The 15,021-nt window shown below is 44.2% G+C and overlaps 1 protein-coding gene across 2 annotated transcripts; it reads left to right on the plus strand.

Moving 5' to 3' along the window:
- The first annotated feature begins 6,683 nt into the window (after window positions 1-6,683).
- sbk3 (SH3 domain binding kinase family, member 3) lies at window positions 6,684-14,647 on the plus strand. 2 transcript variants are annotated; one of them, XM_071396633.1, is made up of 4 exons: window positions 6,684-7,043; window positions 10,240-10,384; window positions 12,178-12,380; window positions 13,433-14,647. In XM_071396633.1, the coding sequence occupies exons 1-4, from the start codon at window positions 7,038-7,040 to the stop codon at window positions 14,231-14,233; spliced, it is 1,155 nt and encodes a 384-aa protein (XP_071252734.1). In that variant the 5' UTR covers window positions 6,684-7,037; the 3' UTR covers window positions 14,234-14,647. The 2 variants fall into 2 exon arrangements, with proteins under 2 accessions (XP_071252734.1, XP_071252735.1); XM_071396634.1 differs by lacking the exon at window positions 10,240-10,384.
- The last annotated feature ends 374 nt before the right edge of the window (window positions 14,648-15,021 follow it).

The raw sequence follows: 15,021 nt of genomic DNA on the forward strand, positions 1-15,021 counted from the left end.
AAACTAAAGAGGAAGAGGAAGGGGAATCAGGAACACAATAACTGATTAAATCAGAGTGACTAAAGTTGACCACAATGCTGTCATTAGAGGTATTACAGTTTTTTCTGAATGCTTAAACACTAACAATGATTCTTGAAGTACTATCTCTGAAACCATTGACACTTGTAGCCAATGTATTTACCAAGTGTTGCCAATCTGAATGCACGTTCTCTGCTTTACACTCAGTTTGTAATTTTATAACACACTTTTTGCAAAACTGTAAACACAACTCACTGCTTTACACTCAGTTTGCAATTTAATAACTGTAAATATTAGTCTCTACATTGCTACACTATTTTGCCAATTGCCTTTCCACATTGACACATGTGAAAACACTTTAAGATAATGAGTTCACTTATAAATCAGAGCTTGAGCACTATAAATAGGCCACAGGTAAACATTTGGTTTGAACAACAATGGAGGTCAATATTGGACAGAGAGCAAGACGGGTGAGAACTAGAGGAGGACGAGGAGGAGGAAGAGGAGAACGAGGAGGACGAGGAGGTGAAGAAGTAAGAGGAGGAGGAGGAGGAGGAGAAGGAAGATGTGATGTAGGACGGGGGAGAAGGAGAGGACGGGGAAAACTAAAGAGGAAGAGGAAGGGGAATCAGGAACACAATAACTGATTAAATCAGAGTGACTAAAGTTGACCATGTTGTCAAACATAGGATGAGCATGAGGGAGGCTGGGCAATGGGTTCAACCAAATCTGAGCCGCTATACTGTTGCAGGTATTACCCGGATATTTCAATGAGACCCGGTAAGTAACTGTAAGTGCTGTAGTCTTACTGGTACAGTAATATGTACTGTACTTTCATAATGAGAAGGATCTATCACTAAAACCATTCAAATGCTTTTACAGAACTGCAAGAAAACCACTATCTGGTGGAAGAGGTCGCCTGTTCACCCCAGAGCAGGAGACCCACATTGTAAATATGGTCATTGCAAATAACTGCATCAGACTCAGAGAACTGCAGGACTACATAATGGTAGATAACACCATATTCCAAAACGTCAACAGAGTGAGTCTCTCTGCACCGTCTCGTCTACTGAAACAGAGTGAGTCTCTCTGTCTCGTCTACTGAAACAGAGTGAGTCTCTCTGTCTCGTCTACTGAAACAGAGTGAGTCTCTCTGCACTGTCTCGTCTACTGAAACAGAGTGAGTCTCTCTGCACTGTCTCGTCTACTGAAACAGAGTGAGTCTCTCTGTCTCGTCTACTGAAACAGAGTGAGTCTCTCTGCACCGTCTCGACTACTGAAACAGAGTGAGTCTCTCTGTCTCGTCTACTGAAACAGAGTGAGTCTCTCTGCACCGTCTCGACTACTGAAACAGAGTGAGTCTCTCTGTCTCGTCTACTGAAACAGAGTGAGTCTCTCTGCACCGTCTCGTCTACTGAAACAGAGTGAGTCTCTCTGCACCGTCTCGTCTACTGAAACAGAGTGAGTCTCTCTGTCTCGTCTACTGAAACAGAGTGAGTCTCTCTGCACTGTCTCGTCTACTGAAACAGAGTGAGTCTCTCTGCACTGTCTCGTCTACTGAAACAGAGTGAGTCTCTCTGCACCGTCTCGACTACTGAAACAGAGTGAGTCTCTCTGCACTGTCTCGTCTACTGAAACAGAGTGAGTCTCTCTGCACCGTCTCGTCTACTGAAACAGAGTGAGTCTCTCTGCACCGTCTCGACTACTGAAACAGAGTGAGTCTCTCTGCACTGTCTCGTCTACTGAAACAGAGTGAGTCTCTCTGCACTGTCTCATCTACTGAAACAGAGTGAGTCTCTCTGCACCGTCTCGTCTACTGAAACAGAGTGAGTCTCTCTGCACCGTCTCGTCTACTGAAACAGAGTGAGTCTCTCTGCACTGTCTCGTCTACTGAAACAGAGTGAGTCTCTCTGCACCGTCTCGTCTACTGAAACAGAGTGAGTCTCTCTGCACTGTCTCGTCTACTGAAACAGAGTGAGTCTCTCTGCACCGTCTCGACTACTGAAACAGAGTGAGTCTCTCTGCACCGTCTCGTCTACTGAAACAGAGTGAGTCTCTCTGCACTGTCTCGACTACTGAAACAGAGTGAGTCTCTCTGCACTGTCTCGTCTACTGAAACAGAGTGAGTCTCTCTGCACCGTCTCGTCTACTGAAACAGAGTGAGTCTCTCTGCACTGTCTCGTCTACTGAAACAGAGTGAGTCTCTCTGTCTCGTCTACTGAAACAGAGTGAGTCTCTCTGCACCGTCTCGTCTACTGAAACAGAGTGAGTCTCTCTGTCTCGTCTACTGAAACAGAGTGAGTCTCTCTGCACCGTCTCGTCTACTGAAACAGAGGGAGTCTCTCTGCACTGTCTCGTCTACTGAAACAGAGTGAGTCTCTCTGCACTGTCTCGTCTACTGAAACAGAGTGAGTCTCTCTGCACCGTCTCGTCTACTGAAACAGAGTGAGTCTCTCTGCACTGTCTCGTCTACTGAAACAGAGTGAGTCTCTCTGCACTGTCTCGTCTACTGAAACAGAGTGAGTCTCTCTGCACCGTCTCGTCTACTGAAACAGAGTGAGTCTCTCTGCACCGTCTCGTCTACTGAAACAGAGTGAGTCTCTCTGCACCGTCTCGTCTACTGAAACAGAGTGAGTCTCTCTGTCTCGTCTACTGAAACAGAGTGAGTCTCTCTGTCTCGTCTACTGAAACAGAGTGAGTCTCTCTGTCTCGTCTACTGAAACAGAGTGAGTCTCTCTGCACCGTCTCGTCTACTGAAACAGAGTGAGTCTCTCTGTCTCGTCTACTGAAACAGAGTGAGTCTCTCTGTCTCGTCTACTGAAACGCAATAGAATTAAGATGAAGCAGCTGTACAAAGTCCCTTTCGAAAGAAACTCAGTCCGTGTAAAACAACTGAGATATGAATATGTGCAGGTAAGCTATACTATCCTATCATTGGTACTGGATCTGGAAGTGTATGGTGCTACATCATATTGACTGATCCCTGTCTTTTCCTACTGTGCTACATTGTTGTCTTGTCTCTTTCAGAGAGTCATGGAGCTAGAAGCAGATGCAGTGCATCATGAGCTAATATGGGTGGACAAGGCAGGTTTCAACCTTGCAAAAACAAGGAAATATCATCGGACACCGTGCCATCATCAACGTCTAGGGACGTTGGCAACATAACAATGTGTGTGGCTATTAGTCAAAAAGTAGTCCTTCACCATCATGCAATCCTAGGCCCATACAACACCGCACACATTATCACATTTCTGGACACCCTCCACAACAGACTAATCCCAAATGACCAGGGGCCAGAGCAGCCCAGGTACGTTATCATCTGGGACAATGTTAGTTTCCACCGGGATGCTGTGATCCGCAATTGGTTCACAGGTCACCCTCTTTTCATCGCACTCAATCTCCCCCCATACTCTCTGTTCTTGAATCCTATTGAATAATTATTCTCTGCATGGCGTTTGGAAGGTGTATGATAGCCAGCCCCACCAACGCCTACCTCATCTACAGGCAATGGAGGAGGCTTGTGGAGACATGGATCAGGGGCCAGGCCTGGATACGGCACTCCAGGCCATACTTTCCACGCTGCCTAGCTCAAGACAACATCACATGTGATGTGGATGAAGTCTTATGGCCAGACCCACAAAGAAGGTGAGATGTAGCTTCATTTTGTTCTGTTCTTTTTTTTCTAGAACAAATGTTTCTGTTTTCTTCTACTGCGCTTTTGTTGTTTGAGGAGTGTTAGAACATTCTGAGAAAAAAAATGAAAATTATTTTCCTCTTTGTATTGATAGTGTGTTATGTTCGCAAATACACATCCATACTTTACAAATTTGGATACCTGTGTGTATGTGTGTTTACTACATCTATGACAAAACTTTCTTGCAAACTGCTATGTCCTGCACACAGAAAAAGCAAAAGCCACAAGTGTTTTTCATTCACACTATCAGTGCCTAGTTGGTTCTTCGTCTGCTTATTCAAATGATGGTTTGTGTGTACTGAATTTACGCAAAAACACACATTTTTTTAAAGCGTTTGAAGAGTTTCGCAAGAATTGTTTGCTTTTGCAAGAGTTGTATAAGATTTTGCTGGTTTGGTGTAAGGTTTTGTGGTTAGTGTGTGGAGTTTTGCAAAAATAGCCTATAGTTTCAAAGATAGCACCTAAACAATCAGAAAAAACTGCAAAAAGGCTATCTGTACTTTACAAGTCATTTAGGAGCAGAAAGGTACACTATGTCATTTGTCAACAACAATGTTTTGTGAATGGCAGGAGAGAGTGTGTGTATGCGAGCATACGTTTCTGCATGCTGGTGTGTGTGTGTGTATGAGCGTGTGTGCGTGCAAGTGTATACGCGTGTGTATATGCGGTGTGCGTGTGTGTGTGTGTGTGAAATTAAATGAATTTAAAGCAGAGTAGGCCGGGTGTCCATTCATAGGTAGTGATGAGACATGTTCCTGGTGGAGTGGTGGCAGGTTGTCACAGCAGGGGCATGGGGAGCCCACAGAGCGGACGCCCCCCCGCCCGTCAGGCCACCCAGCAGCTGTAGTAACCTGAGTGTATATGGGTGGTTGCTATAACAGCCTGTGTTTTAGTTACACAACACAGAGAGAGAGAGCCCTCGGCAATAATAGTACAGTAGTATGTAGTATCAGGGGAAATCTGAGGAGACAGAAAGAGAAGGAGGGTGTCGGGGGAGAGAGATGTACAAGAGGTCCCAGTTCATTGGCACTAAGCAGGGAAAAGGAGTTGACATGTTGACGGCACTGTGATATTAAGCTGTTTGGTAAGGTACATTTTCAGCTGTTAGCTTTGTCACTCACTGATGATGGGACATAACACAGTTTGGGCTAGAGGGAGGGAGGGAGGTAAAGAGCGAGAAAGGTGGAGGGGAGAGGAAGAGAAGTAGGGTAGAAAGGGGAAAGCCAGAAATGTAGCTTTGAGAGCTTACCAAAAATATATGTTTTGTATGATGAAAAATAGATGACTAATGCATTAGGCTTTTCTAAACTTTGTAGCTGACTAAGAGTTCAGAGGACATGGGTTTTAAAAAATGGATTTTGATGCACAACACTTGATTTCACTTCACTGCTTGAGAGAGCAGGAGGCAGAAAGAGAGAGAGAGTGTTTGTGTGTGAGAGAAAGAAGGAGAGAGAGAGAGTGTAAGAGAGAGAGGGAGAGACGAGAGAGTGTATGTGTGTGAGATAGAGAAGGAGAGAGAGTGAGAGAGAGGGAGAGACGAGAGTGTCTGTGTGTGAGAGAGAGGGAGAGAGAGGGAGGGAGTGACGAGAAAGTGTATGTGTGTGAGAGAGAAGGAAAGAGGAGAGAGTGTATGTGTGTGTGAGAGAGAAGGAGAGAGAGTGAGAGTGAGGGAGAGATGAGAGAGTGTATGTGTGTGAGAGAGAAGGAGAGCGAGAGTGAGGGAGAGACGAGAGAGTGTATGTGTGTGAGAGAGCGAAGGAGAGAGAGTGAGAGTGAGGGAGAGATGAGAGAGTGTATGTGTGTGAGAGAGAGAAGGAGAGAGTGTATGTGTGTGAGAGAGAGAAGGAGAGAGAGAGAGTGTATGTGTGTGTGTTAGATAGAGAAGGAGAGAGAGAGGGAGACACGAGAGTGTGTATGTGTGTGAGAGAGAGAAGGAGAGAGGGAGAGAGAGGGAGAAGGAGAGAGAGAGTGAGGGAGAGACCAGAGAGCAGAGATATGTTGAGTAATAGGGATTTATGTCACGTTCTGACCATAGTTCTTGTGTGTTTTGCTTGTTTTAGTGTTGGTCAGGACGTGAGCTGGGTGGGCATTCTATGTTGTGTGTCTAGTTTGTCTGTTTCTATGTTTGGCCTAATATGGTTCTCAATCAGAGGCAGGTGTTTTGTGTTGTCTCTGATTGGGAATCATATATAGGTGGCTTGTTTTGTGTTGGGGTTTGTGGGTGGTTGTTTCCTGTCTTTGTGTTTTCTCTGCACCAGATAGGGCTGTATCGGTTTGCCACATTTTGTTATTTTGTATTTGTAAGTGTTCACTGTTTATCGTTTAATTAAACATGTTGAGCACTGGCTACGCTGCGTGTTGGTCCGATCCCTGCTACACCTCCTCTTCTCGTGAAGAGGAGGAAGGCTGCCGTTACAATTTAATACAACATGCAGATTGGCAGGAGAAGTCATTGGAAGCTAAACTCCATCAGATGCAGTGATGGTGGAAACAGCTTGTTAGCTCATTCAGACCATCCTAATCCACCACGTCTGTTGATTAGATACGGAATCCAAACACTGTGGAAGGAATTCACAGAGTAAGACTGAGCGAGAGGGCGAGAAAGACAGAGAGGAGAACAGAGTATGGGGAGGGGTGATTGTGTATGGGAGGAGAGGGACAGGGAGGGAGTAAGAGAGAGAGAGGGAGGGGAGAGAGAGAGAGAGAGAGAGAGAGGGAACACAATGAATGGGTTACAGGGTTAATGTAGACAGACAGACTGACGGATTGGGCACATTTGAACATTAACACTGACATTGAGAGGGAGGGGGATAAGGACACGTGGGGAGAGGGAGAGGGTTGGAATACCTTACAACTATGGTACATGCATATTTGCTGGAAAAACAAGTGGGGGAACTTAGATTGAGTGAGAGAGTGTGTGTTAGGGACAGAGAGAGGGGGAGAGCGGGAGGAGAGGGAGAGCGGGAGGAGGGGATAGAGAGAGGGGAGGAGAGAGAGTGAGTGAAGTGGTGGTCTCTCAGGGAGAGAGACACGGTAAGTACCAAGGTCCTGAGGGATAGTGAGGTAGATATACCTCAGTGTCTGCTATAAAAACTACCAGCGCATGGACCTGCAGAGACAAAGTAACAATAACAGCCACTTGTGCTGCGATACTGATCTCCTAAAGAGTAGATCACCAGCGAAAGACAATAGTTAGGAACAGAACAGCAGCAGACCAACAGCAGACCTACAAAGGGTCAGGAGGGTGTTGAAGTCTATTTAGATGCTGACGAGGACCCGGACAAGCAGAACAGAGACAGACGTTCCCATTTGAGAAAACTCTACAATGACAGTAAGTGAACGTTTCTTTAAAATCCAGCTACTGTTGTCCTTATGCAAATTGCATGAAAAGTGGCGGTGTCATATATTTTAATTTCCACTATACCAACTGCAGAGAAATTCCATCGCAAAATAGTCATAAAGACACAAAGACAACTATGTGATTTTTTTTATACAGCCAATGTCTTCCTCGCCCCACTACATCGACAGGAGGCTGATATGACATTGCACTATAGTCATATAAACATATAACCAGTGTTTTTACAAGTAGATTCATGATTTGTGTATTGTTTGACATTTTTACTGCATCGTTAGCAGCTAGTAAGTGAAGCCTTTCACTGCACCCACTATAGCATCTGCTGAACGCTTTACACAACCAATAAACTTTGATTTGCTTTTGATTTGATTTAGCCTGCTGTCAGATGTTGCATTGGACTTAGTTTGTTTCGGGGGTCACATTCTATGGACAATGGCATTATGTTTATGGGTCTGTAAATACAGTAACATCACTCTGACACTAGTATCTGCATAGTGAAGTGACATTGTAATATAGACATGTCTTCATATGGGGGCGTTCAGTTGGGGGTGTCAGTGGTTGCCACGGCCACGGGTCCAGAAAGGAGCACATAGTAGAGAGGCTTTTCAGCTTCCAGTGTTTATATCTTTACTGGTTTTACTTGTCTTTAAATCTGTTAATAGCGTTAGTCTTCTGACAGATCATAATACTGTCATAGAGGCCAATATTTCAATTACAGCTAGCTCTTATCGACAGGGGGATTCGTTGACCAATAAGGGATTAATTCATAATCACCTCAGGTTACAAGGACACAGTGAATGTCAGGTGGGTGAGCCTGGGGCAACTGTCTTCCACCTGCTGCAGCAACAAGTTACGCAATTGGTGTCAATTGGGAAACGTCATTGGACATTGTGATCAGTGCTAGCCGGGGGTCAATTTCATTTAAATTAAGAGCGAATTCAATCAATCAATTGAAAAGTCCTCATTGAAGATAATTTGGTCAACATTCAATTCATTCTCTGAATTGACTTGGAAATGATCCCGTTCCTGATTATGATACAAAGGAGTTAATATTTTCAGTGCTTTCATTGAAATTGGGTTGAGGGAAATAATGACCTTTGACCCAATGTAGCCTATCAAATCAAATGTTGTAGGTGTACAGGTGTAGACGTTACAGTGAAATGCTTACTTACGAGCCCCTAACCAACAATGCAGTTTCAAAAAAATATGGATAAGAATAAGAGATAAAAGTAACAAGTAATTAATTAAAGAGCAGCAGTAAAATAACAATAGCGAGACTATATACAGGGGGGTACCGATACAGACCTTACTGTGAAATGCTTACTTATAAGTAGAGTTTGTCATTTATGTTAGAAATGTATTTTATATTTTATCCAGCGTGCCCAGCAGCAGCATATTCAGACTGGTTGGACCCTGCTGACAAATTCTTGGCTTCATATAAAATGTTTGGCGTTGTTGTGTGACAAGACACAGATAGTTCAGATAGTCCACTAAAATTAAACTCCACTTACTCAAAGCCAACTCACCGATAGATTAACTGAGCGTTTCATCAGATGGAAGATTCTGCAGCTGAAAGTTAAAACATGTAACTGCTGTTTTTTACATTTGTTCCTAAAACCGTATTATTGTCTTTCTTTCACTCTGTAATGTAACAGGTGCAAACTTCTGACCTTTGCGAATGCTTAGTAAATCAAGTCTTTTGTCAGTTACATCCAAAAGTATGTTACTCCCAACTCAAGTAATTACAGAAGTTAAAGCTGTGGGACGTAAACGAAAGGTTGCTAGTTCAAATCCCCGATCCGACTAGGTGGAAAATCTGTGGAAACAATTACTCCAGGGTCACCGTCAATAACGGCTGATGCCTGGCCGTAATCCCACTCTCTGGGGGGAGTGGGATATGCAAATAACACATTTCCATTTCACACTGTAAGCACCCCCTATTTGACATTTTGATGCTCTATTATGCAACAAATATATGTGCAAGGTCGAACATATAAATATATCATGGTGTTATTATAGCTTCATCAACTGTGTTACGCAAACAGTCTTTACATCCCTGACTCATTTGCTGGGGTGTTACTATAGGCAGGGTGGGATCCAATTTTAACGAGGTCAGCAGATGTATATAGGGGGTCATACTGATGATATGATAGACACAGGGGACTGAGGGGACAGTAGGTATGTACATACAGCATGTTCTGGTTGCTCCAATGTGACATTCATCCAATCTCTCATCTCATAATTTTCTCACATTTTATGGTAATCCCTGAGGTCGCTGGACATCCTGTAACAGTACATTTTATGGTAATCCCTGAGGTCGCTGGACATCCTGTAACAGTACATTTTATGGTAATCCCTGAGGTCGCTGGACATCCTGTAACAGTACATTTTATGGTAATCCCTGAGGTCGCTGGACATCCTGTAACAGTACATTTTATGGTAATCCCTGAGGTCGCTGGACATCCTGTAACAGTACATTTTATGGTAATCCCTGAGGTCGCTGGACATCCTGTAACAGTACATTTTATGGTAATCACTGAGGTCGCTGGACATCCTGTAACAGTACATTTTATGGTAATCCCTGAGGTCGCTGGACATCCTGTAACAGTACATTTTATGGTAATCCCTGAGGTCGCTGGACATCCTGTAACAGTACATTTTATGGTAATCCCTGAGGTCGCTGGACATCCTGTAACAGTACATTTTATGGTAATCCCTGAGGTCGCAGGACAACCTGTAACAGTACATTTTATGGTAATCCCTGAGGTCGCTGGACATCCTGTAACAGTACATTTTATGGTAATCCCTGAGGTCGCTGGACATCCTGTAACAGTACATTTTATGGTAATCCCTGAGGTCGCTGGACATCCTGTAACAGTACATTTTATGGTGACACTGAACCATATCCACCCAAGCATACATGTATCAGCGAGTTGATCAATCAATCAATCATTCAATTGATAAATTAAAATGTATTTATATTGCATATGTCATAAAGTGCTTAGTATTTATTCCCACTCCTCGTTGACCATTTTCAGTGTTGGTTGGTTATTCACCATGCAACGCGGTAGCCTACAAGCCTAGTCAATTCCTGCTAGTGTAACAAGATATTGGAAATTAAATATCAACTCCTTCTCCCTATTTGACCATGTTTCCTTGTTTTCTCTGTCAGGCTGCAGCTCAGGAACTGGACGAGCTATGTTTCCTCTCAGCCCAGTCCATGTCCACTCTGGAGACCTCCGACCACTTCCAGATGGTCAAGCTGCTGGGAGAGGGATCCTACGGCAAGGTCATGCTGGCCGTCCACAAGAAGAGAGGTCAGTAAAGCACCAGAGGTCACTGTGGTGGTCCCTGACCCCGGTCCTGGAGAGTTATGGGATGGGCAGGCGTTATAAATGATGCCTTCCTGTATTATACTTATGCTAAAACATATATTCTGTTCTACTGAGCCATTTACTTTATGTTCGTATTCTTATATTTTATAATTTTTTATTGTTGTTGAATTGTCGAGAATGAACCTGTCAGTAAGCATTTAGCTGGACGGTATATACCATGTGTATCCCATACATACTGCTAATAAAACTTGAAACTTGTTAGTGTTCACTATACACCTATAAATGCTTGTTATAAAGGCAAAAAATGGTCAAAGACTCCAGACACCCTCATAAACTGTTCTCTCTGCTACCGCACGGCAAGCGGTACCGGAGCGCCAAGTCTAGGTCCAAGAGGCTTCTAAACAGCTTCTACCCCCAAGCCATAAGACTGCTGAACATCTAATCAAATGGCTACCCAGACTATTTGCATTGCCCCCCCCCATGTACATACTACCTCAACTAACCGGTGCCCCCACACATTGACTCAGTACCGGCACCCCCCTGTATATATTGTTCTTTTTTACTGCTGCTCTTTAATTACTTGTTACTTTTATCTCTTATTCTTATCATATTTTTTTAGAAACTGCACTGTTGGTTAGGGGCTCGTAAGTAAGCATTTCACTGTAAGGTCTACACCTGTTGTATTCGGGGGATGTGACTAAAATTGTAATTTTTAAAAAGTGTAATAAAATTTGATTGAATTTGTTCTAGTGAAATATGGGTCTGAAGGGGTCTGGGCTTACAGTTCAGAGGATAAAACACGTGAACAGTGAGTGGTTATTTGTCCAACGTGAGGGTAGAGGTGTCTTTAAATAGCGTCAACTTAACCGTTAGCATGAGTGTTGCTGTTATGAAGTACTTTACTACATTCTTGGGGATAGAGTTGCTGTGGGGTTTCCTCAGGGGAGAATGACTGCCCCTTCTCATTGAAGCCACGCGGAGTTGGATGGGTTACTTTCTGAATGTCATACGTAACAGTTACTAGTTATCTGTCCAAAATTGTAATCAGTAACTTTTGGATTACCCAAACTCAGTAATCTGATTACTTTCCCCTAAAGAGGCACTAAAAGAAGACAAAAACTATCCATCAATCAGATTTGGTGTGTCATCATAGAGGTCTCTGACTTGTGGTCAGACTCACTTAGATGGAACAAACTTAAACTTACGCCTTTTTTAAACGCTGAATTGAATGTCATTGACAAAACAGAAAGGTGTCATAATTTATTTTTTCCGCAAGCATCCTTTCTGAATTGAAAAGTAATCCAAGAAGTAATCATCTAGTTTTTCAAAATATCTGTAATCTGATTACAATATTTTTGCAGGCAATGTCATTTCTTAGTTAGTTTTTTTTATCAGTTACTCCAAAACCCGGAAACCACAGAAGTTCAAGGCCGACCGCGTTACTGCAGGCATTGTTAGCAAAAAATGGGATCCCCATGATTGTGAATGGAAAATTGTCAATCTTCGTGGTGAATCTTTATGTAAATAAAAAACTTTGTCACGTGATCGATGGCTTTGTCCGTTCATAAACAGTCATTGGATTTCCTCTATCTAAACCCCAGGGAATAGGGTAGTAATTTAGACATCCCCGGGGCTATATGTTTTTATGTTATCAATGTGGTCACAGTGATGACAACATGATTTACTCTATAATTGATCTATTGATGTTTTGGTGCAGTATTTGATTTGATTTGAATGTCTAAATAATTTCTGGGGCCTCTCCTCCTCTCCATCAGGCACTCCCATGGCTCTGAAGTTCTTCCCCCGCCAGTCCACACCCCTCTTCTCTTTCCTGCGTGAATACAACCTCTCCCTTTCTTATTGCGCTCATCCCTCTCTCACCCGGGCCCTGGGTATCTTCTTCTCCACCCCCTGCTACTACGTCTTCGCCCAGCAGGCTGGTCTCTATGGAGACCTCTACAGTGTCATCGTGTCAGAGGTCAGTTAGAATCATACATCTGTTTACAGTCTCTGAGTCAGTCATACATGAGAGGTTTTTCATTTCAATGTCAAAGCACTAAAGCTAAGTGCACAACACAGACCCAGTATTGCAATTCCTCCGAGGTCTGACCTCTGTCTGCCACCACCTCTACTGTTCCATATTGCCCTGGTCCCAGTTGCCCTCTTCCTCTGTCAGTGAGTCCATGATAAAGACTTCAATGGAATCTCTCCAGTAGCCTCCACCTCGTCCCCTCTAGTGACTCTTTGTTTGTGTCGGTCTATGCCAGTAACCTACAGTGGATGATAAGCTTGCATCATCTTCAAGACCCTGGTGCTTGCCTACAGAGCAGCAAGGGGAACTGCACCTCCTTACCTTCAGGCTATGTTCAAACCCTACATCCCAACCTGAGCACTCCGTTCTGCCACCTCTGGTCTCTTGGGCCTCCCACCCCTACAGGAGGGCAGGTCCTGCTCAGCCCAGTCCAAGCTCTTCTCTGTCCTGGCATCCCAATGGTGGAACAACTTTTACCCTATAGTCATGCCCATTTTTCGAAAACGTCTGAAACCCTACCTCTTTGAAGAGTATCTTAAATAACTCTCACGGTGTCCTCCCCCCCCCACCTCTTCACCCTAGCACTGACTTTGCTGGTAAATGCTTTGTCGAGGGAAAATTTCCTTGATACAATTGTGATGTGTTGTTGTCTGACCTAGATATCTTCAGATGACTGCACTAATTGTAAGTTGCGCTGGAGAAGAGCCTCTGCTAAATGTCTAACTTGTAAATGTGAAAAATTACAAGGTGTTTGCTGTCCCCGATCCTTTTAGCATCTATGGGTGGGACGAGGACAACGTGATAGAACAGTGGTTCCCAAACATTTTTGCATCGTGACCCACATAAAGCTTTTTGTGTGACCTAACTAGTAAACTAAACCTAGCAGCCGCCTACTTTAAACCATGACCCAAAAGGAATCCAGGCCATACCATTTATGAAACAATGATATACAGTATAATGTTGTTTCTCTTTCTCCCTCTGTCTCTCTCTGTCTCCAGGTGGGTGTAGATGAAGAGTGTGTCCAGAGGGTGATGTCTCAGCTGAGTGGTGCCGTCTCATACCTCCACTCCATGGGCTTCGTCCACCGGGACATCAAACCAGAGAACATCTTCCTGTGTGACCGCGCCTGTCGCTGGGTCAAACTGGGTGACTTCGGCCTGGCCCGCCCCACTGGCTGCACCGTCCGCGCCGTCTGGTACGACTCGCCCTTCTGCACGCCTGAGGTGGAGCAGGCCAAAGAGTCTGAGAAAGTGAGGGAGCAGAGAGAGGAGGATGGAGAGGAGGAGGAGAACATTTGGATCACAGTGGAGACCACTATAGACAGCTGGGCCCTGGGCGTGCTGGTCTACTGCCTGCTGACGGGATGCTTTCCCTGGGAAGAGACAACCCACGACGACCCCGCCTACCGGAGGTACAAGGAGTGGTACGACCGCGAGACGGAGAGGGAGGAAAGGAGCGAGGGACTGAGAGGGGAAAAGGAAGTAATTTGGTGCGAAGGTGAAAGTGAAAAGGACAATATCCTGATCCTGGAGAAGAATCAGAAGTCGAACCCTATGGCCCCACAGTTTGAAGGCTTCAGCCCACTGGTGATGTCTCTTTTCAGGGAGCTGCTTAACCCACAGCCCAGGCTTCGAGGAGGCCCTGACGAGATCCTCAGCTACCTGGGTGGGCCCTGGTTGATGGAGACGGAGAGAGAGGAGAAGAGGAAAGCAGAGGAGGTAGAGAAGGAGGCCAGGAAAATAAGAGAGGCAGGAACGGTGGAGGAAGGGAGGGAGAGGGAGGGAAGAGGGGAGAGATAAAATGTTTCATACTAGACAGGTTCGAGAATTTTTAAGATGTACTGTACATTTTCGAAGAGAATATTTGCTTTATAGAGGTTGATATTCTGAATATTTTGCTGAACATTTCTTACTCTGTATTGATAGAATTGAGACTACTGTATTTTGATATTGTTGTATGTTTTACCTTGTAATAGTTCTCTCCAGTGTAATGCAACTTAATATTATGTGTGTGTGTGAGCGTGCATGTGTCATACCTGCCTGTGTATGTGCATGCTTGAACATGATCGTGAGTGTGCATGTGAGCTTAGGGCTAGGTAGCCTCTTTAAGAGAAGACATTAATTAGTTCTCCTTCAACACACAGGCTGTATTATAATGATCACTCTGACACTTTATGTTGTAAGAATATCTGAATAAACCAGTTTGTATTTATATACATGTCTTGCTTCTCTATGTTTGTCTAATACACTTTTTCTTGTATTCTTTTAAAATAAATGTCCAATATGCAAACCTAGGGATTTTGCGAAAAATCAGCAAAACTAGGTTATCCACAAATGTACCTGGCTCCACGAGGGCACTAAAGGGGGCTTAGTCCCCTCAGTTCAAACCTTAGCCCCCTCACTTTAGTCCACTCAAAAAAGTTACAATGACTGAGTGACAGGTTGCCGCAAAAAAATATATCTCAGCTGCCTTGTGTCAGCACAATAGACAGAATGCGCCGCGGTGTGTGGGGCTATGTTAAGCTGCTGGGGCGGTTAAATCAAATCAAATCCTATTTTATGTGCCGAATACAACAGGTGTAGGTAGA

This window comes from Salvelinus alpinus, chromosome 4 (assembly GCF_045679555.1).
Source record: "Salvelinus alpinus chromosome 4, SLU_Salpinus.1, whole genome shotgun sequence".
Classification (NCBI taxonomy): Eukaryota; Metazoa; Chordata; class Actinopteri; order Salmoniformes; family Salmonidae; genus Salvelinus; species Salvelinus alpinus.

What these genes read in the sequence shown, in the direction of transcription:
- sbk3 (XM_071396633.1), top strand. An exon ending in GGCCGTCCACAAGAAGAGAG is followed by an intron (nt 10,385 to 12,177) that starts GTCAGTAAAGCA and finishes CCTCTCCATCAG; the next exon opens with GCACTCCCATGGCTCTGAAG. An exon ending in ACAGTGTCATCGTGTCAGAG is followed by an intron (nt 12,381 to 13,432) that starts GTCAGTTAGAAT and finishes CTCTGTCTCCAG; the next exon opens with GTGGGTGTAGATGAAGAGTG.